Source organism: Anopheles gambiae, chromosome 3 (genome assembly GCF_943734735.2).
Source record: "Anopheles gambiae chromosome 3, idAnoGambNW_F1_1, whole genome shotgun sequence".
Lineage (NCBI taxonomy): Eukaryota > Metazoa > Arthropoda > Insecta > Diptera > Culicidae > Anopheles > Anopheles gambiae.
This window is the reverse complement of record NC_064602.1, coordinates 37,603,097-37,627,871: the sequence shown is the minus strand read 5'-3', so window position 1 is coordinate 37,627,871 and position 24,775 is coordinate 37,603,097. Positions and strand designations below refer to the sequence as shown.

Below are 24,775 nucleotides of genomic sequence, written 5' to 3'. Positions count from 1 at the left end.
TTGGCTGGCGTGATCGTGATAGTGTACCAGCGCCGACATGGAAACCACCGACCTCCGGATGAAAGCGACTCGTCCCCGCAGCGGTGCGTCCGGGAGATGGATTAAGTCTTTCACTTCCCAAATTTCCCCGCAAAAGATGGAAATTTCCCGATAAGAGCCATTTACGACCATTTTCATTTGCCGAATTCGAGGGGGCTCCAATTTATCACGTACGTATCCGTGACCGTGGTGTATCGAGAAGGAAAGAAGAGAGAGAGAGAAAAACAGCATCACAGCATGATCAAAAAGACAACAACCAGACCACGATCTTGCGCTCATCAAACAATCCCGTACGGACGGATGGACGGGGTTGTTGGTGGTGGTGCGTGCGGGGACAAAAAATTGGAAACTATAACAATTTTATGGCATATCCCCCCCGAAAACCGCGATGCGTAAAGTGCATAAACGAGGGAAGGAAAGGAACAGCAAACAGCGCAGCGAAACGATGGCAGAAACATGTCTACGGAATATGTACGCCCGGAACTGCATGGCGTAACGGGGTAGCACGCGGAGATGCCGAGATGCCACAGAGAGCTCAGTACTTTCTTTTGCTTTTCGATTTCGTGGCCCAGTTACGCGGCACGCTGCCTTCGGTTTGGTTCTCTCTGTTTCTCAGTCGGCCTGCCGGATGGGCCAAACCATGAAGTTTGGCTTTCATTTTTGTTCCACTGCTCTGGCGTTGTGGATTTTCGTGGGCCACAAAACACACAATTCGGGACTGGTCGTTTGTGTTGCCGTGGTTCTGCGCGCGTGGGTTTGCTTTTTTTCGCCAGTTTGATGTTTGATTCGCTTTCTTTTGGTCGTCGGAGAAATGGGTTCTTGCAAGATGGGGCAGAAAATTTGCCAACTACCTCTACCCAAAAGACCTCTCCCGGGGCACTTTTTCTGCGCAAAAGGGAAAAGAGGGAGAAAATACACCAACAACAGCATACCCGATGGGACCGATGTCTTTCATATCTGTAGCTGTTTTAATAGAAAACCCAAACGAAACGAAGCACATCTTCTGGACACATGGTGTGTTCTGGACCATATGTTGAGCATTTGTTGTTTGCCATTTGAGACACGCAGATGAGATGAGACTTTCCAATCGCTTGTCCGGGATGTCTGGGGTCGTAGTTGAGTAGTTTTAACGTAAAAATTAGCAGTCTACTACATTACAACATACAAACTGTGCCCAACAGAACATTGCCAGCGCGATTGTAAACACGATAAGTCCTGTTAAGCCATTATGGACATTGGATTAGCACTGTTTTGGCGAGTTGGTGTTGGCAGTTGGTGAGATCATTTTATATCCCAATCTGACGGTCTGGAAGGACAGAGAGATCAGGCTTAGCTGTCACGAATGGTAGAGAGATTTAGCCATCAAGAAATGACACAGCCGGAGAGGGCAAAGATAGCGACAAACATGTTTGTCCTGCCATTCACTGGGGTTTATCGGAAGACCCAGAATATCCAATGTCCAATGGCTTAGGTCTTTAGTCGTCAGTTAGAAGATTTGAAAAACGATAATTGTCTGCCGTGTATCTTTTCTTGCTTTGATCTGAAACTTCACTTTTTGTTGATGAAATCCTCAAAATTATATCGCTATATAACTAATATTTGACATAATTCTATAGGTAATATACAATGTTGGGCGCATTTAAATTGTTTTATTACTTCAAAACGAACTTCTGGCCTTCTGTTGCACCTTTGTTCTAAAATCATCTTCATGCATCTTCTCCAAGTGCATCGAAATGCATTCTCGACCCAAACCAGGCCGTTAAACCACAGCAACCAAGCAGGGTCAATTATCACACAATACAGTATCTTTTAGCTTTCTCGTTCCATTTCCAAATTCAATCGATCGTCGTTTCGCCGGTTTTGCTCCTTTTTTTATTTCAGATTTGCACTGACCGGTCTGTCTGTGGATGATTGGTTCCCTTTACTTTTCTCGTGTTTCGTTTGCTGTATCTACCTTATTGCTGGGTTTGTTTTGATTATCTTTCAACCGTCTTGCCATATCTTTCTTTATTCTACCACTTCATTACCATCGCTCAAGCGATCGTTCTGTTCTTCAAAAAAAATCGTACAAAGAACCGAAACCCCCCTTCATCCGCGTCGGAAACAGAAAGAAAAGCAAATGCGTAAAGAATCTCGCGGGCACCGATCGGCCCCACAGCAGCCCAAAGCAAAAAAACGAACCTTTTTGATTTATGCTCCTCGGCCGCGGTTCAGCCGTCTTCTTCCGAGAGCTTTCTTGCGTGTTGCCCGGCTGTCTGTGTACTTCGTTGCTTTGAATCGTTTGCGCCCTTTGGCCGAAGAAGCCTCCAAACAGCCCACTAGCCTGAATGGTCACTGACTCTCGCACGCAACAACGATCCCAACAATTGGAATGTTGGAAGAAGACCACTCACAATCCAACACACACGCACACACGCACACAAACGTTATAGTGGTAGCAAACTTCAACTTTTCTTGCGGGACACACCAAGCGATTAGCACGATTCTCGGTACACGCGCGTGCACTTTCGCGTACAGCGTATCTCTGTGGCGCTCTGTCGGTTGCGACAAACCGCGCGCGTGACGCATATAAGCACACACTCACACACTGGCCCACGGCGTGCGGGATTCAAAACTGCAACTGCTGCAACCACATGCACGCACCTCGGACACGTTGTTGGGTTTTCCGTGGGTGTGTATGATTACACTTTTCCACCACGAACACTTTTCCACCATACACTGCAGCACTGCACCGGATTGGCTGTGATTTGCATTATTTGTTGCAGCCGTTTTTTTTTCTTTCTTTTCTTTGCACTGAGACTGTACCGTTTTGCCACTTGAACCACCGAACAGTACTGCTGTTTAGGCTTTGCGCGTTTTGCAGGCGCACCGAAAGCAGCAGCTCGAATTCGTTAGTTTTACATGGGAAAAACTCCGATCACGACGTGATTTCGATGACGCGCTTTTACAGCAGCTCGTTCGCCGGCCGTCGCGCAAAGCTAAAATAACACTGGCGTGCGAGTGTTTGTTGTGCAGGCCTTCTGGTCCCAGAGCATGGCACGCACGGCGCGAAGGTTCGGGTCGGTTGCCGAACCCGAACGCGGCGCAGCCAACTCGTACCGATGGGCGCAAAAGAGAAAGCTAATGCGAGCCGAGCGCACCGTGGTAGGTGCGTTTCACCCCCGTTGTAAGCGGGCAAAGCTGTGCTTCTAACCCCTAAATGCAAAGGGGAGGTTGTGGAATTTTTGGTTTTTATGAAAATATAGATCATTTTGAAATTTGACAGAGAAATTACTAAATTTCCTAATATACGTAAAATAAGCAAAAAAAATAAACCAAACATGTGAATAGTATGAGTTAATATAACCAGCAGTAAATCTCCAAGTATTGACAAAACAGAATGGACAAATATATTTTGAGATCATCGTTCGTATTGTGGTAACTGAAAGTGAGACTATTAGCTACACTTCATATTGTCAATCTAGTTCTGTTCTTTGTTCAAATATGTTCCCAACTCACCATTTGAGCTAAAATAAATTCTTACGAATAAATAACCAACATAGCCAGCTCGAACTTTATAGCTGATTTGAGGTTGTTTAACGAGAAATCGCTCCGATTTTGTACTTTGTGGATGATAAAGAGATGAAACGGTACTTGGTGGAACCATAAAGCTTTGTAACAAGCACACGGTTTTGGAACTTTGCGGCTGATTAGCCTGATGTATAAGGTTCGCCATGGAACTCGATGGCTTTTTAAAAGGTGTATCGAACTTGGAGGAATTTCATAGCATTTTAATGCATGACATCGGTAAAAGGTGGCTCTTGCCAAAGTGTCAGAGACTAACATCGTCAATCATCTGGAAGCTGCTGCACAAGTTATATTTGTCAATTGAAGAAGGAATATTGAGTGAAGTGATTGTGATTGTGCAGTAAACTATGTGACATTTTGTATAATTCGTAAATATAAAGAATTTAAAAATATACACATGTACATGTAAAACAAATCGTGTTGTTTATTTCATTGATGACACTTGTTTGAAAATAAAACACCAAAAAAAATCCCCGGCACCCTCAGATAAGGAAGCTGCTAAGGCGCTGTTTAGAAAGACCACATGAATCTTTGATGCTGTTTAACTACTGCAAAAAGCGAATTCGAGCAGCAATCTTTAGTGTGCCAAAATGAGCTGCTTAAGCAAATTTGGCTATTTGAAGCTTTAAAGGGAAACTTCTATTGTACAGATGAAAAGTTTTTATAGTAACAGGTAAAACATCCTGTTGGTCTGACATGAATGCCTAGTTTAATTAAATCTGAATACCTAAATAGCATTGAGAATCAATGCGACGAAGACGAAGTACCTGCTTACCGGTGACTCAGACCATCTGGGAAGCAGTGTGTTAGTTGACGGCGTCAGTCTCGAGATGGTAAAGGAGTTTTGCTATCTCGGGACGGTCGTTACTTCGGACAACGACATCAGCAGCGAAATCCGGAGACGCATTGTGCAGGGGAATCGTGCATACTATGGGCTTCATCGACTGCTGAGATCCATAAGACTTCAAGCCCACACGAAATGTGAGATATATCGTACATTGATTTGCCCGATGGTCCTCTATGGACACGAATCCTGGACCATCCGAGAGGAGGATGCAAACGCTCTGGGCGTGTTTGAGCGACGCATCCTCCGGACCATCTTTGACGGTGTGTTCGAGCATGGAGCGTGGAGGAGAAGGATGAACCACGAGCTTGCTGAGCTGTACGACGAACCGAGCATCCTGACGGTGGCGAAGGCTGGCAGGATACGATGGCTGGGGCATGTCATGAGGATGCCGGACTCATGCCCCACCAAGAAGGTGTTCGACAGCGATCCCCAGTTCGGCATAAGGCGCAGGGGAGCACAGCGTACTCGATAGCTGGACCAGGTGAGGCGAGACCTGACGGAGATCGGGTGTCTGCATGGATGGGAGGCTGCAGCCAGGGACCGAGCATCTTGGAGAATAATTGTTGACCGGGCCATGTCACATCGACGTGCTCTATCGTGAGCAGGCCAACAAGAGAGAGAGAGGGAGAGACCTAAATAACCAGTTCGTAATCTGTAGCTCATTTTGAGTCGCTTAAAGAAATTACATCGTTCCGATATCTTACTTTTTGGTGGATTAAGAGATGAAACGGTACTTTGTGGAACCATGATGCTTTTTAACAAGCACACGGTACTCTACGTAAGATTGCGGTTGGTTAACATAATATTTATGAGTCACGTTAGTACTTGAAAGCTTAAATGCATTCTAACCACCTTTAAAGCCGTTTCATGGTAGTAGAGTATTTTAAAGGCCCACCTGTAACTTTGAGGCAGTGTGACTACTTGAACTTTGAGGCTGTAAATACAAAAGGCGAATTCAAGCAGCGATTTTTAGTGTACCAAGATTGGCTGCTTAAGTAAAATTGGGGTATTAATTTCAGTCGTCCTTTTCTATTAACAACTCTTCATTCCGACCCGTGTATTTAACCATCATAATTATTGATTTTTGTCCGGAATTTCAGAAGGCTATTAAAACTATGATTGGTTGAAGGTAGGCGAAACATATTAGAAGCAAATTGTAGCTATATAATAAAGAGTAACAAGTAGTATCTATTCAGCAATCCAGTGAACCTTGTAAGCTTTCGAAATGGACATTTAATTTTCCAGTAATTCAAGCTTCACCTGTGGTGCTTGGGAAATACAGCCGAAATTCAATAGTTCAACGCTTTTCAGTTATTACGCTTTTGAATTGTACGCTCAATAGTTGGTGGACAGTTCAATTGTGTAGAAAAACGTACCGAATTAAACGCAAATTCAATAGTTGGCATGGATTAGAAGTTCCAACAGGCAGGTCCGACTGTTACACAAGAGTCAGCCGTTTTGTATAGCAATAACGGTCAAGAATTGCGTTTGAGCTCATTATATCCACGTATCTGACCACACGAGCATTCATATAGGTTTTTGCTCAGAAAGTTAGATGGCTATATAGGTCATGATTAGAGATGTAACTTGTCAAAACACATTGCAAGAAAAGGACAGCAATATAGTGGTGAGTTACAATACGCCATCTATTTAGCAAACCAATGAAGCTATCGAGTCTTTGTTTTTTTTTGGCGCCACCAGTTTTTTTTTTTTGCTATTTTTAGAATGCATCAGTCGTTCACCGTCTGCTAAACGAAGTCTTTCTACATTCCGTTTAGGTAGAGAGCTTGAGTCGTTTAAAACCCGTTTAGTAGTCGTTTAGTGAATTTGTGGCACTTGGGAATTTACCACACAAAAGAGCAATTTCTTGTTGAGATATCAATTCAACATGTAGAAACCGTACTTAATATACAGGGTGTGCGGGCTAAATTTGACACCTGGCCTTTGGGTTTATATCTCAGGGTTGAGGCGCGTAACGTGTGTTATGATGGGGTAAAAGTAAGGTTTAGCCCTCTACGTTACATTGGAGAAGCGTTACATCCGGTAAAATATTCCCAAGCAGCATTTTTATTACAGTTTTGTCATCCAGGCGACCGACCAGTGTACATTTGAATAAAAAGTATTTTAAAATGCTATGAAAAAGAGTTAATTGTTTTAAGATTCATCGATTTCTACGAGATTTAATTTTTAAATAAAAAGTAAATAACAGGTTTAGTATTTTTCATTGTAGCACTACGATTTATGAAAAATAGTCGAAAAGAAGGAAGTTCATAAATACCCCAAAGGCTTTCAATTGGAGTAAAATTTCCTATGATTAAAAAATATAAAATATTAAAATTATTTATAAATAAATTATATTTATTTTGAATAAAAATTACTTTGGGTGCGAGGGCTCTCTTTAAAAGTGAGGTTAATGAAGTTAATAAATACTTGTATGTATTTCATTATCCTGCTTTATCAATAGGTGGGTAAATAAATAAATAATCATTTTTTATAAGTAACCCTTTTTTAAGTAAAGATTGTAAAGTAAAGTAAAGATTGTTATAATTATAATACTTGAAGTGGTTACAACTCTAATTGCTGTTATAAATCCCAAGTAGCCTTAAGAAACTTTATTTGATTATTAACAGTGTTTTAAAGCCTTTAAAAATCAAATAGAGTTTCTTAAGAAAATGTGACATTTGTCAGCGTTACAGCATAACGACGTATTCCGTTACACTGTTTTTTTCAATTCGGGCAAATATAACACACAGTGTTTTTCAAATTTTATCTACATCAGTTTCATTGTTTCAATATACGGGAAATTATTTTTTTATCCTTATTTATGTAATAATGCGCATTTATTTTCACAACAAAATATTTGTTTGTTTAACGGTACCTAAAATATTTTTTTTTTCTCCACTTGAATCTACGGTGCTAATAAAAAAAATTGATAATAAAAAAATAATATTTCATATTTTTAAATATTATATGCAATAAGTTTGATGAAGGATATGCTAAAGAGATAAATGTTCATAAAAAAATATTTTTTGTACAAAATAATATACTCTTGATGATGATAATTTTTGAGACATACTGTACATGGTCACGTACATGGCGCCTCCATTTCTTATGTCAAAAAGTTCGTCAAGCTTCGTGTGTATTTTGTGTGGATGACAACAAAACCAAGCGTCTGCGATAATTTCTATCAGCTATCGTTTAATTTGTGTACCATCATGCTTTTACAACAGGTCAGTGTAACGTTATTACTAATCTCTTCACATGAGCTACATAAGTTTTATATTTCGCAGCATTTCCGATTCAGATAGCGTTTGGACATCATGTTTTCCGTCCACGGCTGCAGCTTCCCTCCATGCTAAATTGATGGAAGAACAGTGGCGCGTTAAACGGTGGGCGGACTGGGCGGCCGCCAGGGGCCCCGTCGATCTAGGGGGCCCCGTCATTGTGGATGTTCGACTTCGTACCGATTCTACCCCCCCCCCCCCCCCCTCTGGATGGGACTTTTACCATCTATTTCAAAAAGACACATTTTTTATTAATTCATTTTTCCCATCGCTTTACTCACTGTATTTTGTCGAGGGCCCCGAACTGCTGAAAACCGGGGCCCATACTACTCAAAGCAGCACATTAAATGTTCTAAGAAATCTGCCAATACTTGCATCAAAGCTGCGCTGCGACACGCGCGCACAGCTCAAATCAATACCTCATCATCGTTGGCGCAAAGTATTGGACAGAGCGAGAAACCGTCAATTTTTGCTGGTGTGGGTGGCCTGTGCACGAGACACCCAAACCCAGAACCACGCAGAGCAACTTGCTGCTAAAATGGAATGCACAGAACGCTGCGCTTAACTACCACCGAAAACCCGTTACACAACACAAGCATACAACACACCCAAACCAAAAGTTTAAAGGCCCCGAAACACTATATCAATACACCGGCTCGTAGCCGGTAAAATTAGCAGGAAAAACTGACTAACATCAAGCAAGCAACGGTGCTCCAGTGGGTAGAGGTTTCATTCGAGAAACGATTCCATCGATATCGATGTGTGCGCTTTTCAATTTGGCTTGGATGAAACGTGCCTGTGTTTGTCTGGGGGCCCCCTATACTTGTTTTGAAGATGTGTGCCGAAAACAGATAGCTGTTTTCACGCGAAAAATGGTATTCACATCTCAAGCCTGAGATCGTGGAGCGTGCCTGCTTTTAACGCAAAACCTTAAATTTCCACGCGGGGCCTTACTCAACTTTTGTGGTCAACTGACAAATAGGGGAAATCGGGAAGGGGTGGTATTTATATGTCCAAAAAGAAACTGTGCCATGTTAATATTAAAATGATGTTTTATCACTATTTACATACAACTTTTTGCGTGAAGACAAGATAAAAAACCGTTACAGCTATGCTGAAACTAAAACTCAAAGGTGGTTTACGAGGCCCCAACTATTATGTGGACTCTTCGATGAAGGGGCCCCTTCGGTAAGGGCCCCCGTCGGTAAGGAGGCCCCGTCGATAAGGGGCCCCGTCTATAAGGGGCCCCGTCAATGAAGGGCCCGTCCATTTGGTGTCTTGGTGTGGATGGTCGATGCACGAGCTCACCAAAAAAACGCGGAGACACTTGCTGCTAAAATCCAATGCACAGCACACAGAACAGAACGCTGCGTTTAACCACAAAGAAAACCCGTTTCAACAGCCACAAGCACACATCATACACAGTCAAAAATTTAAAGGCCCCTAAACAAAATTTCAATACACCGGCTCGTAGCCGGAGAAATTAGCAGGAAAAAATGACACCAAGCTCGCGTCGCTTTAAAAAGCCTAGGAAGGTCGTTTGGTCAACGGTGGGTTCAGTGGGTTGAGGTTTCATTCGAGGAATGGTTAAATCGATGTCATTGTGTGCGCTCTTGGTTGGGATGAACCGTCCTGTACTTGTATACGGGGCCCCTGCTACCGCTTTGCGATTCTGTGCCAAAAGCAGACAGCTGTTTCACACGAAAAATGGTATTCACATTCCTGGCCTGGGATAGTGGATTGTGTGTGTCTTTTAATGCAAAAACTAAAATTTTCATTCTTGGCCCTAATCGAACACATCCAGTTTGTGGACCGAAGAGAAGGGGAAATGGGAAAGGTTTCAGTTAGAAGAAAGGGGGGAAGGGTATAAAAATACTCAAGGAACCTATGGAACATGTTCATTTATATATGGTTTTTATCGACTATTTCAAGTTTTGCGAATACAACAAGACCAAAAACCGTTACAGATGCATCTACATACAGCCATACACAGCCATAATACGAAGAACAATCTCCATTGCCGCGTCCATTTGGGGCCCCGTTGATGATCCCGTCGATTGAGGGGCCCCTTCTATTTGGTGTTGTCAACCCAATATATCTCCATTTTCCCCCCGGGGGTTATGTTTACAATCAGATTTACTATTACTACCAGACCTATCAGAAGTATATTTATTTTATTTATCATAAGCATTTTACTATCAGAAGCAGAAAACATTTGCCTTTTTAACATGTGCAATATTTTTGTTTAACACGTGCACCTAATTTGGAAGCGTAGAACGCTGCGATACATGCCCACAGCTCAAAACAATATCATTTCATCATCGTTGGCCCAATGCATTGAACGTTACGCGCGAGTTGGGTAAAGCGAAATCCGTTACAAGAGATGCCTCACGCAAACTACTTGCACATACGACATTAAAAGGCTCCGAAACCGATCTCAACACAACGGTTCGTAACCGGTGAAATTAGCAAGAAAAATTGGCTGACACCAAGCACGCTCTTTTTATCTGTTGAGGTTTCATTCAAGAATCGATTCCGATGTCGATGTGTGCGCTTTTTAATTTGGCCTGTGTCTATGTTATCACGCAAAAACTAAGAACTCGTGCCCCTGCTATTTTTTGGGGACTGGACGAAGTGATGGTGGAAAAGCAAGCTGTTGAAGGGTTTGGGTCAAATTTGGAAGGGTCGGCGGAAAGGAAATATCGATATGAATGATCGCGTAAAATTTGACGGTAGCGGTCGGCAAAGTCCGGCCCGCCACAATATGCAGTCAGGCCCGAGAAAATATTTGCGCGATTTTGAAAGATAGGAAGATCCTATTCATTACAAATTAACTGAACATATTTTAATATGACAATTCATATCGTTGAACTATTCCAAATTTGATCACCATAACATGGATTGTCGGACCAATCAATATGGTCAAATTTGAGGAGAAATTAGAAAATAGAAACGAATAATTCCATAAAAACCTGACTGTTGATTTTACGAGAACAATGGTTACACACTATTGCTTTTTAAGGATGCAACGATTTTCTTGGAGTTTTTTTTTTTAAGAAATGCACTATCAATTGGTCTGACCTGGCCTTACTTGTCCGTGGCCTCATAATAGTACTGAACGATTGTACGATTGTCTCGATAATTTTTCAGCTGTTAAGGTTTTTGTACCATCTTCAGATATATCCTGAAAACATTTTGCAACATGGAAGGAAGGGTACATTCAGAAGCAATATTGCGATTTTGCTTAATTGTTTTGAACTTTTTATGACTTTTGCACAGTATGCTGCAGACTCTTAATTGAAGAATCTTTACAATCAATTTTAGTTATTTAATAAAATGAATTTGAAACTTGCTTGGATGATATAATAATTTAAGAAAACCAATAACCAATCGCATTGTTTAATATCATAAACCAGTTATTTGGGTATTAACTGTAATAATATAATAATATATGTGTAAAAAAATGCATTCTCCTGGCCCTCACCGCTCGATCATTTAGAAAGCAGCTGATCTAAAGCAGTGGTCTCCAACCTGTGGTCCGTGGATTACTTGAGACAAACATACTGCAATACAAGGTATTTCCAGTTACTTTCGAATGAAAATATTGTTTTTCCCGCGAGCAACAAGTTATCGCTCTGACCGATTGAAAATGAAGTGGCCGTAATTCGAAGCAAGACGGTACTTCAGTATTCATTGTAAAGGTAAACACCAACGTAAAAGCAAAATATTGTTTTCATGTTATGCTCACGATGACGATTTTAAATCAAATCGTCCGTATTATGAAACACGAGCTAGAAACTGTAAAGTAGGAAAGAAAATATCGTTTAGAACCATCGTTCTTGTCAATAAAAGACAAATGTAACTAGCTTAGCGAAAACGATAACTTTACGACCTTTAACTTCTTTTGAGTATAGATAAAACCAACTCCGATCATGGCAGGTCAGATTTGTTCGGATTGTCAGGATAGGACTAAGCCCATCCATCATCTATCGACTTCTCATTTAAGGAGTTTAGTTATGTCCTCCTACACAAGGTAATCCCTCTAAACTCCAACGTCCTAAAGGTTTTTATGATCGCCTAGACGATCAAGTGTCGAAAGTCCGCTTCGAAACAGTATCCACAGTACCCAAAATTTGAACATACCACAAAGCCTTTCTGATATTACTGATTGTTTAGTCATTGATATCGATTAAAAACTGGCGAAAAAAAGTATTGAAATTGGGGTTTTTATTGATGCGCGGGTGGCAGTCCATGCTGCTCTTGTTCATCTCTGTTTCATAAAGATTTATACAGATGTGAACTGTATTTTGTCGAAGCAAGTTTGTTGATTTGGTACGCACTCACGGTTATCATGAAATTTCAGCAAGAACAGCAAAGTGGTGTGAAGATTTTTCTCAACCAAAACGTTAATCCCGCAAGCCGAATACGCACCTAAAGGCCGGGCTACATTGATCGTACTCGCAAGCGTAATTTTGATTTTCACTAGCGCATCTGGCGGCGGCTGGTGGAAGCTTTTTTTGGTCATCGAGGGAATGGACCTGCCGGATCTCAAAATTTAGTAGTTTTTCCATCGTTTTCCATTGCAAAAATGGATGCAATGCGTGCAAGACATGTGTATCTACGTTTTACAAAACTTTTCTCCTCCGATTTAAGTAAACAAACATGGAAAATTAACGTATTTTCTGGAGCGGCTCCAAATTGTTTGGCAAAATGCTTCGGTCAGCCGCCGCCAGATGCGCTAGTGAAAATTGAAATTACACCAAAGAGTACGATCAATGTAGCCCGGCCTTAAAATTTATCGGGGTGTAAGCGGTTACCAAATCAAATGTTTGTTCATCACGAGCAAGTGGGCATCGCATTTTGTTTTCTTTTGAAGCTCAGAAATGTCGTTTTGACAGAATAAATAGCTGCATTTTCAGTAATTTGTTTTACTGATATTCAGTGAAACGAGAAAACCATGTATTACTCAATAGCTTTCAGTAAAAAATGTAACTGCAGCAAACTTATAAAATTTGCAGTGTATGATTCGTACACCAAACCCCCCCCCCCCCCCCGTCGATGGATTTGGTGAAGGGGCCCCGTCTACCATAACGCCTAGGGCCTCGGAGAGGCTTGACCCGCCGCTGTGGAAGAAACCCATAGAATGAATGAAACTTATGTGATACAGTGACAATATGCAGTGGCAAAATGATTAATTGTCGAATAAAATCATTTGTGTTGCATTTATGCATTTATTCCATGAAATAATAACACCCTTTGTTGTAACTTAACGAAGATCTAGAAAATTCGTATAGAAAGAGAAACAACAATGCAGCCATCCCTGTCGATATTTTCGTTAATTTTGATCTTTTTCGTTGAAAATACCGGCTAAATTTTAGATTTTAACGAAACATTGACGAAGCCAGGAAAGCGTTACGCAGTGTTTTAAGCCCTGGAATTACTGCTGTATGGAAAGCTAAAAGTAATACTTTTAGGCATACTTTTAACGGTTTCTTAGCAGGATTGTGCTACTTGGGATGATAGCCTAATAGTAATATTATAATTTATTTATACTCATGAATTATCAATGAGTTTTAACTTTATTAACGATTGCTGTTCTTTTTTATGTTTGTTAAAAAATTGTTGCTTTTCTAATTATCATGTAAAAATAAATAATATTAAGACATGATCATCTATTAATTTGCTTATCCAAGGCGGCTAAAACAGGCGTTCAAAAATGTTGCTTGGGTTTGTGATAAACAGGCGCTACGCGTAACGCTAGCGTAACGTAGAGGGCTGAGCCTTACTTTTACCACGCCATCTATTGTTGAAACCCAAAGTCTTTGAAAGAGAACAGGTCGAAGCCAAAGTCCATATAATACAGAGGTCGATGCATAGCTCGATTTTGGTCCACCATTTTGAAAGCTTATTTTTGACAGTTAGATGAAAAAGCGTTCACAAACGATTCCCCACAACCAAGCACTTTTTAGGACCAATTGTGCATTTTCTGCGCAAAACCTAGTGTAACTATACATTTCCTTCTCATGTACGTGGCATTGAGTAGTTTTCTTTCAGTAATTCATCACTTAAAAAAGACCACAATAATTAATCTGGCCTCTTAGTTTTGACCCTCTTGAGCTGCACAAGATTTCGTCGTAATTTCGGGCACTGATCTTGTTGTAATTGATAATTTCACTATAATTCTATCTTTTCTTGATATTCGTCAACTTTTTAAGTACAACATTACAAAGAAACGCTGTAAAAATGGCCGAAAATGCTTTCAGACCACTGCATGCACAACAACTAAAACCTCAATGTATGCTACGATGAAACTATTGAAGCTTTTTCATCCAGCTGTCAAATCTTTCCCACGCTTTTTGATCAAATGTTCTGGACGACTCGACCTCTGTATTATATAGACTTTGGGTCGAAGCGTTTAGAGTAAATTGACAGAAAGCCATGGGAAAATTTTGACAGTTAAATTGAACATTGTTTATGTTTAGCGATGGACGTTGCTATGGAGTGAATAAGAGTTTTGTTCAACATTTTGCACTCATTTCCTATTAGAATTGTTGTATTGTTTAAAACTTATTCTCTTTATTTTAAACGCCACACATGAAATTCAACTCTCTAACAATTAAATAAGCGTAGCACGCACGTCTGACCCTTATCGCGGTCCGTAGGAGAGAGCCCCAGTTAGTGTATCGATCTCTTGCATCATGCAGAAGACCGATCACCGATTATCTCTCCCGATCGGCACTCATCCTGTCGGCTTCCAGGGGTAGGCAACCTCTTTTGTCGCACACAACATCTCCCCAATTAATACCGGCGGTATGGCTCATTCCACTTTACATTCTAAGAATGACCCTAGAGAGAAGTAGAAACCGTACCGTCGTTCTGCTTAATCATTTGCTAATCCTGAACGTATACGTATCTAACTGATGAACAAAGTGACCCATCGGGGTTACGATCACTTGCTTACAATCTTTTTTTTTTTTCATTCGCATACGCCAACGAATAGCTTATCATTTTTTTTGTTTTTAAAATGGCTCTTTAACAATCACGTTTTATCCTATTCCTATCGACTCGCGTTATAGTTTCCTATTATTTTTTTAACGACTCGCGTTTCTCTTGTTTTAACTTTGGTTCATTTACACACATGCACACATACACGATTACATATGGACACAACGAGAACATATCTCTACTTAAACCTAAATTATTTCTGGGTGACCCGCACCATAAAACATTTCATCTTAATTAAACACACATTCACAAATGTCTTTTAAAATTCATCAATAGGCTTATCGCAGCTTTTTTTTGATATTCCTCCTTGAATGGTACCTTCATCACAGGTTTGCCATTTCACTTTCTATAGGGTTTCCCTCCTTTTCCCTTCCTTTTTTTGCCATTTTTAATCATCACCGTCATTTTCATTTTGCCATTTTGATTTCTTGTAGCGCTCCGCTGAGCTGCAATATCCTTCCTTATGGCCATATTGATCGCAATCGTTACATCGGTAATGCCTATACCTGCACTTTCTGGCAAAATGCTCTTCACCACAAAGCCAACACTTCGGTGCAGCTTTTTCACGATAATATTCCTGTTCTTCCTCACGGCTCTCCCTATCACTCTTCGGACCGGGTCTCTCAATCTTTCCTTTCTTCACGACGTTTATCTGCCTGTGCTCGCCCTCAATCATAGCGGTATCTCGTCGGAGGTTTATAAGTAGCTTACATTCCTCTGATATTTCGTTTAAAGAAATTTCCTCTCGTTCTTCTAAACGCGAAAGCAATCTAATACGTATATCCGCATATGTATCACTCTTTAAACCGCATACAAATAACAAACACTTCATTTGCTCTTCTGACAATCCTGCCATCTCAGCTTCAATCACCATTTTGTTCACCCGACACGCATACGTTACAAAGTCCTCAGACAACGTCTTCTCCATTTGCAAGCACTTAAAACGCCTGCATATGCTGGACTCTTGCAACCCGAACAAACTTTTGAGCTGCTTCACTGTAGTGGCAAAGTTGTAGTCTGCTGGCTTTTTCGGCAAAACGAAGCTCACATATCGCTCGTGCTCAGCATTACCCAACTTCCGCAATAGCAGTCTTACCCGCGCATCGTCGCTCAGCTTCTCAGCGTCCTTTGTGAAGAAATCTTCGTATCGGTCATACCAGCCCGTGAAGGTCACACGCTCCTCCGGTATGTACTGAAACTCCTTCACTTGGCCAGCCAAGGCCTCCACTCCTCGATCAGCGTTAGTGTCCCGCACATTTACTGCTGCGAAGATTCTGCTAAGGAGTTGCTCCTGCTGCGCCAAAAAATCTGCTTGCTGCTGGTGTATCATCTCCTGCTGCTGCCGAAAAACCTCTTGCAGCCACCCGTTGCCACCATGTCCGTTTCGCGATGATGCCGCTTCAGCGTCGTTTTGTTCCATCGTTCACTGCACTATCGCTGCACTCGTGGTAGATGTATTCAATGGGTTTTTTTCACCTCGTCGCCACTGTTGTATTGTTTAAAACTTATTCTCTTTATTTTAAACGCCACACATGAAATTCAACTCTCTAACAATTAAATAAGCGTAGCACGCACGTCTGACCCTTATCGCGGTCCGTAGGAGAGAGCCCCAGTTCGTGTATCGATCTCTTGCATCATGCAGAAGACCGATCACCGATTATCTCTCCCGATCGGCACTCATCCTGTCGGCTTCCAGGGGTAGGCAACCTCTTTTGTCGCACACAACAGAATATTACAAGAAGTAGAATCCAGTTAGAATATTACATGGCTGATACAATCCAAGGATCTCTTTTATCATTCGTCGCCGGGTTATAAGCAGAAGACGGTATGCATATTGTACTTGTGTGTGCCGATTCGATGTTTCATTTTACTCTCAGTGTTTAATTGAAGGTAAATAGGACTTCTGTTGCCCAGTTGGAACATGTAAAGTGCTGTTTTATGCCTGTTAAACTTTTCGTTCTTCCAGCAGGACCGTTGCAAACGGTAGTGATTCGTGGCCACGGAATGGCAAGCAATGAGGTTATCTGTATACAGAGTAGACTGTAACTATTTCTACTTTATTCTCCAGAAGTGATTGACCGCAAGAAATTTAACCAATATAATCTTCCTAATAGTAAATTCGTCCACTTTTCCACGTTAACTATTAGCCGTGTTTTTGTAAACACTTTTTCATGAAACTGACAAAAGCGAGCTGAAAATGACAACCTAGCAACGGGCTTTGCATCGACCTATTCTCCTTAATAGATCTTGGTTGAAACCAATGAAGCTGTGGAGCTTTCATTTTTTTACTATGGATATTCAATTTTCCAGTCGTTTAAGCTTAATCTGTGGCGCTTGGGTACGGCTTAGGGTAACTGTACCACCCAAGTGCCACAAATCCACTAAACGACCACTAAACGGCTTCTAAACGACTCAAGTTCTCTACCTAAACGGAATATAGAAAGACTTCGTTTAGCAGATGGCAAACGACTCATGCATTCTAAAAATAGCGAAAAAGCTGGTGGCGCTATCTGTTGGTGGGATACCCCAACCAGTTGAGCTTCATCGCTTGGAGAAGAGCTTTCTCATTTCCTCTGTACTGTTGTATGGTTTCGCTTTGAAGTTATGCATCGCTAGAACTAGAACGGCGATACGATTGTTTAAATACTAAACTCCAATGGAAACCACCAGCACTGAAGCAAGTGAGATTTGAGTAATGGTCGTTGGTGTTGATACCCACGTATCTGACCACACGACCATTTATATAGATTTTTGCTCAGAAAGTTAGAAGGCTATATAGGTCATGATAAGATGAAACTTGTCGAAACACATTGCAAGAAAAGGATAGCAATATAATGATGAGTTGTAATACGCCATCTATTGATCAAACCAATGAAGCTGTGGAGCTTTCATTTTTTTCTATGGATATTCAATTTTCCAGTCGTTTAAGCTTAATCTGTGGCGCTTGGGATAAGGGCGGTGGCAACGCTTTTTCGCATGCGATTTTATCGGACGCCCTGTCAAATTTTTGTATGGGATTTGACAGATAACGTCGGACGACGAAATCGCACGTCCGACGTTATCTGTCAAATCCCATACAAATCTCGTCCGATAAAATCGCATACGATGAGCGTTGCCACCGCCCTAAATGGAAAATCGGTAGTTTTAGGGCGGTCATCTGTGAATCGGTAGGCATATCAAAAATCGCAAGGTGGATTTAAAAATATCAGGTGGTGGACTCTAGTGCATTTTGACAATTCGTCACTTGACGTAAGGTCCCCAGGATTCAAACTTTGTTTACATTTATTGAATTTGTTCATATAATTTATCAACCCCATTTTTTCGATTAAATATTCTTTAAAAATATATTTTGGACTTTGTGAGTTCTTATTAAACATTAGAACATGGATTAAAGTGTGTTATTTTGTTTTATTCTGTGAATTTATTCTATAATTCATTGTGTTTTCGACATTTTTTAGATAAAAATTAAGAAAACATGATTTTTTTCAATTTTCACATTGATTCCTTATTATCTACGAGCCGCATGGACAGATTATGTGCCGCATGTGAGATTAGAACTCATACTCACATGATTTTATATGTCGTGCATAAACAAATCATCAAATCTTTTGTTAATATATCTCATTTTTTCGATAAAATCAATAGACACACAACAATGCACATAATAACAAAGAAATCTGTTCTATTTGCTAAGCTTTGTGTGCGGAAACCAATGGTTAACGGATCAAAAATGACGTAAAGTCCCTCAACTATGGCGATCCCCCCAAGGCCCTAATCCACCACCTGATATTTTTAATCCACCTTGAAAAAATCGGTAGGAATACAGATAAATCGGTATTTCTGGTCACTCTGTGTACACGCCAGCAAACTGTCATCGATGTCAACAAAGACAATGTGTGTGTGAGCCGAACAGAAGTTCACACAAGTTTTCACAAAATATCTTGCAGGACGTTGAATTGAAAAAAGAAAATTAGCAAACACTCTGAAATAGGTTAAGCGCAATCCTGCCGACGAAATGGCTGCGGTGGACGAGTTCAACAGTTGGCTTAGCTCGAAGCTGCGTGCATCGAAGGCGGACGTGAGCGTATTCGGTTCCTACATTACCGGCATCCTGGAAGGGGACGAGAACAACGAGGAAAAGGTGGAAGCTCTCGAGGGCATCCTGGGCGCTATCATTGTACGTTTGCGATTCCCCGACCAAAGTGTACTTATTGCATGCCGCGGTGTCGTGCGGAGGGAGCGGGTGTATCCTGAGTGTGTGGCCTCAGGAATGGGACGGTCCATCTCGTGTGCATGTCAGAGCGATCGTGTGATTCGGTATAAATTTAGCAAAACAACTAACGCATCGGCTATTTCTGTCCCATGTCATCCCAAATGCTGCTGGTGCTGCTGGCGAATGTCTCACTGTGCACGAATTAGGAAACAGATCTGGAACCGTTCATCAACGAAATCCTGGACAAGTGGAACATTTGCCACAGCCAAGAGTCAGCCGGGGCGTCGAAGCCCAAACTAGATGTGGAGGTTCAATTAGCCAAGCTATTGGAGGGACAAAAGCTAGCGACTAAAGTCGAACGAGAGTACACCGAGGAGGAACGACGGATTAAGGAACAGATACTTATGCAATACAGTCAGGTAGGAAGGCTCATTTGAAGCATCTTGGAACGGTCAAAATATTACCAACATTGTCCGCCCTTTTGTTTGCAGCTCTCTGAAAGTGAACCAGACGAAGAGGACGAGGAAGGGGCGACCAGTTCCGATCCGAAGCTGGTGAAAAATACCAACTTTGCCGACGTGCAGGCACTGGCCCGGGAAAAGCGGGAACAGGCGAAGCTAGAGAGTCAGTTGAAAAAGGAGAAGGACAAACAGGACCGGGAGAAGCAGCGCCAGCTGCGCGAGGAGAAAAAGGAAAAGCGCAAAACCGTCAAAGGCGAACGCCGGCGGTAGCGCCCTGTCGCTGGAAGCGAAGGAACGGCAGACCGATTCCTACCGATTGTTTCGATTGCTGCTGCGTGTGTCGACTGGTCGGCTGGTTGGCGGCTGGCGGCTTTCTAGCTGTGCAGGCAGCCACAAGCAACGCCGCGTGCGATGTTCAGCAAGAAGCGCGAAATGTCTGCTCATTGCTCTAACTTTACAAATCCCTCCTACAAAATAAACGCATAGCCAAGCGGTGCATTTGAAGCAAATGCCCACGAAAGTTGTTGAGTGGTAGAATAACATATTAAAATAACATATCACTGCAACCATTAATATTGTTTGAGATGAAAAAGAAACTACCCATAAGTAAAATATAATCGAGCCCTAGACAAATTTTCATTCTTTTTATGTATGCATTAATTACGGTAAATTGCATCGCATGCGATATGCCTCATTTTAAATTAAAATACGATAGCAATTCCTAAACGAAGTGATTAACAAAAGTTACGGAAAAAGTCTTAAAAATGATAATCAACTCCCTAATTTTAAAAATTACTGCTCGAAATAGCGCCCACTGTGCGCCCGCACTGCTGTCAGCTGCTCGACACGGCCACGAAACGTCAAACGCTGCTCGATCTAATCGTGCACGAAAGCTCGACTTTACCGTACTGCTCATTATCGGCCATATTCGTTTTGATTTCGTCGTCGTCGTCGTCGTCGCCGTCGTCGTATTTGTGCTCCGCGTAGATTTGTGCATTATTGCTGGGACAAATAGTTGATTTCCAACATAAAAAAGTGGTGCGTTTCAATTGCGAACTGTTTACCCGTCCCGTGCGTGCAGTGCACTTGGCAGCAGCAGCAGAAACTCGACCAGAAAACAGTGCGAACATTTTCGGTGTGTTGAGAGTTTTGTGTGTGTGTGGAATCGAACGAAGCAAGAAGCAGCAGCAGTGGTGGTGCAGAGCAAAGCGAACGCAGCAAAGGAGAAAAATACACTTTTATTCTACGCGTTTCGCTGACGGGTCGGAATTTCTTCGCAGTTCATTTGACGCACTGCATTGTCCCGGACAGCAGCCATCCTCCACCACCCTCTCCCCGGACAGCAGGATTTGCATCCATCGAAGCTTTGCCTTGGACACGGCTGTGGGTTGTGTGAGTTTTGCAAAACACACCCCCTCCCACTGTGGACAGACGGACCAACGACAGAGAGAGAAAGAGAGAGAAGGAAAAACACGCAGCAGTGAGATAGATGCTGCCCTGAAACGGAAGGTTGCTGATTTTTATTACCAAAACAACAGCAAAACTCGCCCCTCCGGACCGCCGGAGCTGACCGACAGCGGGACGGTAGTGGCGAGCTAGTGGTGGTGGTAGTGCGAGTAAGAAAATATCCTTGCGCTGCTTCGCTCATCTCATTACCTCATCCTCTACGTGTGTGCGTGTGTGTGTGCGCGTGAACCGCAGTGTGTTGGTGGTGTGTGGTGCACGCACATTCTCTGCGTTTTGCACCCCCCTCCCTCTTCTCCATGGAGCACAAATTGCGCAAGTAGCGACAGAGAGTGATCGGTGCGTGTGTTAGTGTGTGTGTTTTTGTTTGTTGGTGTGTGCTACCTCCTCTACGTGCGTTTCATGGATGCGTTGGTGAGCCACAAACAAACCCTCTGAGCGCGACGACGAACAAAATACTACGAACTACCTACGAGAAGACGACAGGTTGGGAGGTAGTGTCCCTCTAGCGAGAGAAGCTTTTTAGTGTATCCATTTAATTGCAACCCCTCTCCCCCCCCCCCGCTCCTCCGCGTACTTCCCTCGAAAGTGCGGCCCAGCGCCCAGCCCAGCAGGTAGTACTGCAGGTGAAACAAAGTAGGCTGAGTGTGTAATTATTTATCCGATATAGCCCTGCCCCCTCCCGGCCTTACATAGCCCATAGCATAGCAAGCGGCACGCACACAGCGAAGCGAGCAGACTGCGTTTGCGTGTGTGTGTGTGTGTGTGTTTGCGTGAGCCTGTTCACCATTGCGTTATGTTTGGTGCGCCCCTAGGCCCGTGCGACGCTGGCGCTGCCGTGAAGGGACGGCGGTGGTGAAAACACACACATTTGTCCGGGCGGGCGGGCGGGCGGTGGCGCATGTGATCACATGTGATCACACGCCAGGCGAAAAATGTGCTGCTCGACGCGCATGATAATGATGGAAATGACGCTCGGGGCAGGACGCCGCTACGACGAGCAGTGGAAGCTGCGGGGCGACAATCGTGACGACAAGGCTGCCGCGGTAGGGTGGTGGTAGAGCTCTGGAACAACCTTTATGCTGGAACGAACGTACACAAACACACCCTTAAACTAAGCAGCGATTCGGGGGTTGTTCCCTTTTCCAAACAAAAGCCGTGCCTCGTTGGGCGAAATAGAAGGATACAAATGAAAAGATGAAAAACGTTCCAATCTATTGATCGTGACGTGATCGTGAATTTTCTATGTCTGTGTGTGTGTTGCCGTGATACGAAACAGTGCGTGTGTGTAGAAACAGGTAGAAGGTTGGGGCCTGAAAGTGCGTGCAGAAGTAACAAGAAAACAGGTGACACAAGGGTGGAAAAAGAAGCGTGATCGTGTGTTTTTTTATTATTATTATTGTGTCGCCACTGTTCCTCGCACTCACATTTGCACGGCCGGAAAACGTGTGTGTGTGTGTGTGTGTGTGGCTGTGTGTGAGAGTATATCGTCGCCGATAATATTTATGTTTTCACTTGCATCCCGTGCGTGAAAATGCTGCACGAGTGTTCGTATCTGTGAGTGCGCATTAGTGTACGTTTTACCCGTGACGACTAGATGGATGCATTGTGCCGTGTGCGTGCGTCGTTCTAAACTGAAGGCGTTGTAGGTGTATTAGTTGACGTAGTACGGTGTGCAGTGCCGTCAAGAATTAAAACACAAATAAAGGAGGGGCAAAAGTGCAAAACAAAAAACAACGAAAACAGTGATAAGTTTAAACCTGTTTTTACAAGAAATTACTCTAATTACTCTCTACGTGCGTGTGTCTGTTTCTGGTGTGTGGAACCTTTATTTGTGTTTACTGCGTGGTGCGCGTCAGTGTACGTGTGTTTATGTGTATGTAAAAAGTCTTCCGCAAACAAACAAAAACAAACGGATAGCAAAGTGCGTATCCTCTTGTGCAGATTGTGGTACTTTACGATCACCCAAAAAAACCCGTGTAGTGTGTGCCTGCTATTGTTTTCGTGAGACATAATTTACATTTGTCTGTTTGTGTGCGTGAAGTGAGTGTGTGTGTGTGTAACAATCACGATTAAACGATTAAACACATAAGCACGTCAGTTCGCACGTGTGTAAGCTCAGGAAAGGAGATCAAAACCATCTCCCATCCCCCTTTTTCCTGTGGAATAGCATGCAAATAGATCGTAAAGGTAAGTGGAAATAAGCACCAAAATAAATTAGGAGGAAAAAAAAACATAACTAAACTTGTGTTTTTAGAACTTCAAACATCCCCCCACTGTGTGCGTGAATCGTGATTTTCAAGGATCCGCATCGCGCGCACACACCAAAACAGTCTATTTTCAGTGACGTTCGTTTATTTTTTTTTTCGTGTGTTATTATTTTTGTCGCTAGTCTCTCACGCACACCACTACCAAACAGGCCCCTTCTCCCTCCAAAGTAAAGTGTGTCGTCCCTGCAGCCCCCTAATCCAGTTAGCCCACGATGGACTGGTGAGGGGAGGAGGAGTGGAGCAATGTATTGTCAGCACACTGGTGATAGATTTGCGACGAATCATCTGTGTGCGTGTGTGTGCGTTTGTGTGTTGACAGTAATTAATTTTCCAACACCAAAGCAGGCTGGCTTTTAATTAAAGCACAGAGGGGGAGGAGGGCGGTGCGCAACAGTGGGAGTGGGAAAAACTTTCTCTCCTTTCCCGCCGCCGCCGCCACCAGCCCTTAAAGTCGATCGTCGATCGGGTGACGCAGGTTTTTCCTCCACACATGCTTACCTGCCCTAACACCGCACAGCGCGCACACCGACATATACACAGGTATGGCGGCATTTCACGGCTAACAACGGCTCCGTCGATCGATTTGTGTGCCCGCTGTGGTGATGTATTTGGATGGTGTGTGTGTGTGTGTGTCTGTTTATTTTTTCCACCACACAACTTTTCCTCCCATTTTCCCTTTTGCTTTGCGTTGTACAGTGTGCGCCGTGATATCGCGTGAGCCCTTGTCTCCTTGTGTGTGTGTGTGTATTAGTTGGGAAGTTTCAATTTTGTGTGTTTGCTTTTATGCTGAGTTTTGGTAAAGTGCCCTGGCGGTGGCGGTGGATGAGGGCCGTACAGGTTATACAATTTTTCGTTTCGAGCACTACAAAATGCTCTGTCTCTTTCGCTCACAGCCAGCGCTGGCCACCGCGGTGTGTGCGTTTTCGAGCAGTTCGCCTCCCCATTCCCTCCCCCCTCTAGGTTGCTCGAGATTGTTTGCGAAGGACTGATGAGAATACCCAAACAGCCAAGGGGAATGGTTGCCGCTGTCGCCCGCCGGTCGTGTGTGTGTAGGTCGTGATTTTTATTGCCTGAGTGTTCCTCTCTCTTTCTCTCAAGAAGCTTATTTTTTGGCAACAGGAATTAAAATAAAAGTGCATTTATTAATTGGTGTGGCGCTTTTAAATGGCCCGAAGGATGAAACATATTTTTCACCCCCCTAAATGCAGTACAGACCAGCTTAAGGCGAAGCATAAATGTGCATAAATTGTGAAGAAGCAAATACATCATTTGGGGTGTGTTGTTGTTTCTCAAGTCTCTTTTTTTACCTACCGTTAATTATTTTTATTATTAGTAGAAATGTGCTTGATCTCACGCTTGCATCATTATTATGAAAAGAAAACTTAAACTTGCTTTAAATTAAAACTGCTGGCCCAAACACTGTTTGATCTTTATTAAAGCGACCTCCGCTCGCTCTCTGGTTGATAATGGTCAGCCGGTTCTTCTCTCTTTGGTCAAATGTTGGCACTTACTACGCTTACTTTCCTAAACATTGTTTTGTAAACTTTTTTTTTGGCCTATCATTCTACTGGGTTGCGGAGAGGTGGTGATACCGTCAACGGGAGGAGGGTCCAAAGAGTCTTCTC

General features: G+C 42.7%; 3 protein-coding genes and 1 long non-coding RNA gene across 7 annotated transcripts in view; 3 read left to right on the top strand and 1 right to left on the bottom strand.

Annotated features, from left to right (window-relative positions):
- LOC3292023 (GATA zinc finger domain-containing protein 8) overlaps window positions 1–3,049 on the bottom strand; it is a 116,168-nt gene extending 113,119 nt beyond the window's left edge. Inside the window, exon 1 of the mRNA XM_061662252.1 lies at window positions 2,221–3,049. The gene's annotated coding sequence lies outside the window, so the exon portion shown is untranslated. The remainder of the gene's footprint in view (window positions 1–2,220) is intronic.
- Window positions 3,050–7,503: 4,454 nt separating this feature from the next.
- On the top strand, window positions 7,504–14,716 carry LOC133393438 (uncharacterized). The gene is made up of 2 exons (XR_009766160.1): window positions 7,504–7,683; window positions 7,744–14,716. It is a non-coding gene; the product is annotated as an uncharacterized LOC133393438 (long non-coding RNA).
- Window positions 14,717–18,581: 3,865 nt separating this feature from the next.
- Window positions 18,582–19,936, top strand: LOC1279051 (coiled-coil domain-containing protein 43). The gene is made up of 3 exons (XM_318711.6): window positions 18,582–18,919; window positions 19,162–19,374; window positions 19,447–19,936. Exons 1-3 carry the CDS (start codon window positions 18,758–18,760, stop codon window positions 19,684–19,686), a joined length of 615 nt encoding a protein of 204 aa, XP_318711.5. The 5' UTR covers window positions 18,582–18,757; the 3' UTR covers window positions 19,687–19,936.
- A 363-nt stretch (window positions 19,937–20,299) lies between these two features.
- Window positions 20,300–24,775, top strand: part of LOC5668285 (neurogenic protein mastermind) — a 122,350-nt gene continuing 117,874 nt past the window's right edge. For 2 of the 4 annotated variants that reach the window (XM_061660140.1, XM_061660134.1), the window contains exon 1: window positions 20,300–23,070. The gene's annotated coding sequence lies outside the window, so the exon portion shown is untranslated. The remainder of the gene's footprint in view (window positions 23,071–24,775) is intronic. The other 2 variants (XM_061660141.1, XM_061660135.1) reach the window with 1 other exon arrangement.

What these genes read in the sequence shown, in the direction of transcription:
- LOC1279051 (XM_318711.6), top strand. Translation starts at nt 18,758, where the DNA reads ATGGCTGCGGTGGACGAGTTCAACAGTTGGCTTAGCTCGAAGCTGCGT. An exon ending in GCATCCTGGGCGCTATCATT is followed by an intron (nt 18,920 to 19,161) that starts GTACGTTTGCGA and finishes TGCACGAATTAG; the next exon opens with GAAACAGATCTGGAACCGTT. An exon ending in TACTTATGCAATACAGTCAG is followed by an intron (nt 19,375 to 19,446) that starts GTAGGAAGGCTC and finishes TTTTGTTTGCAG; the next exon opens with CTCTCTGAAAGTGAACCAGA.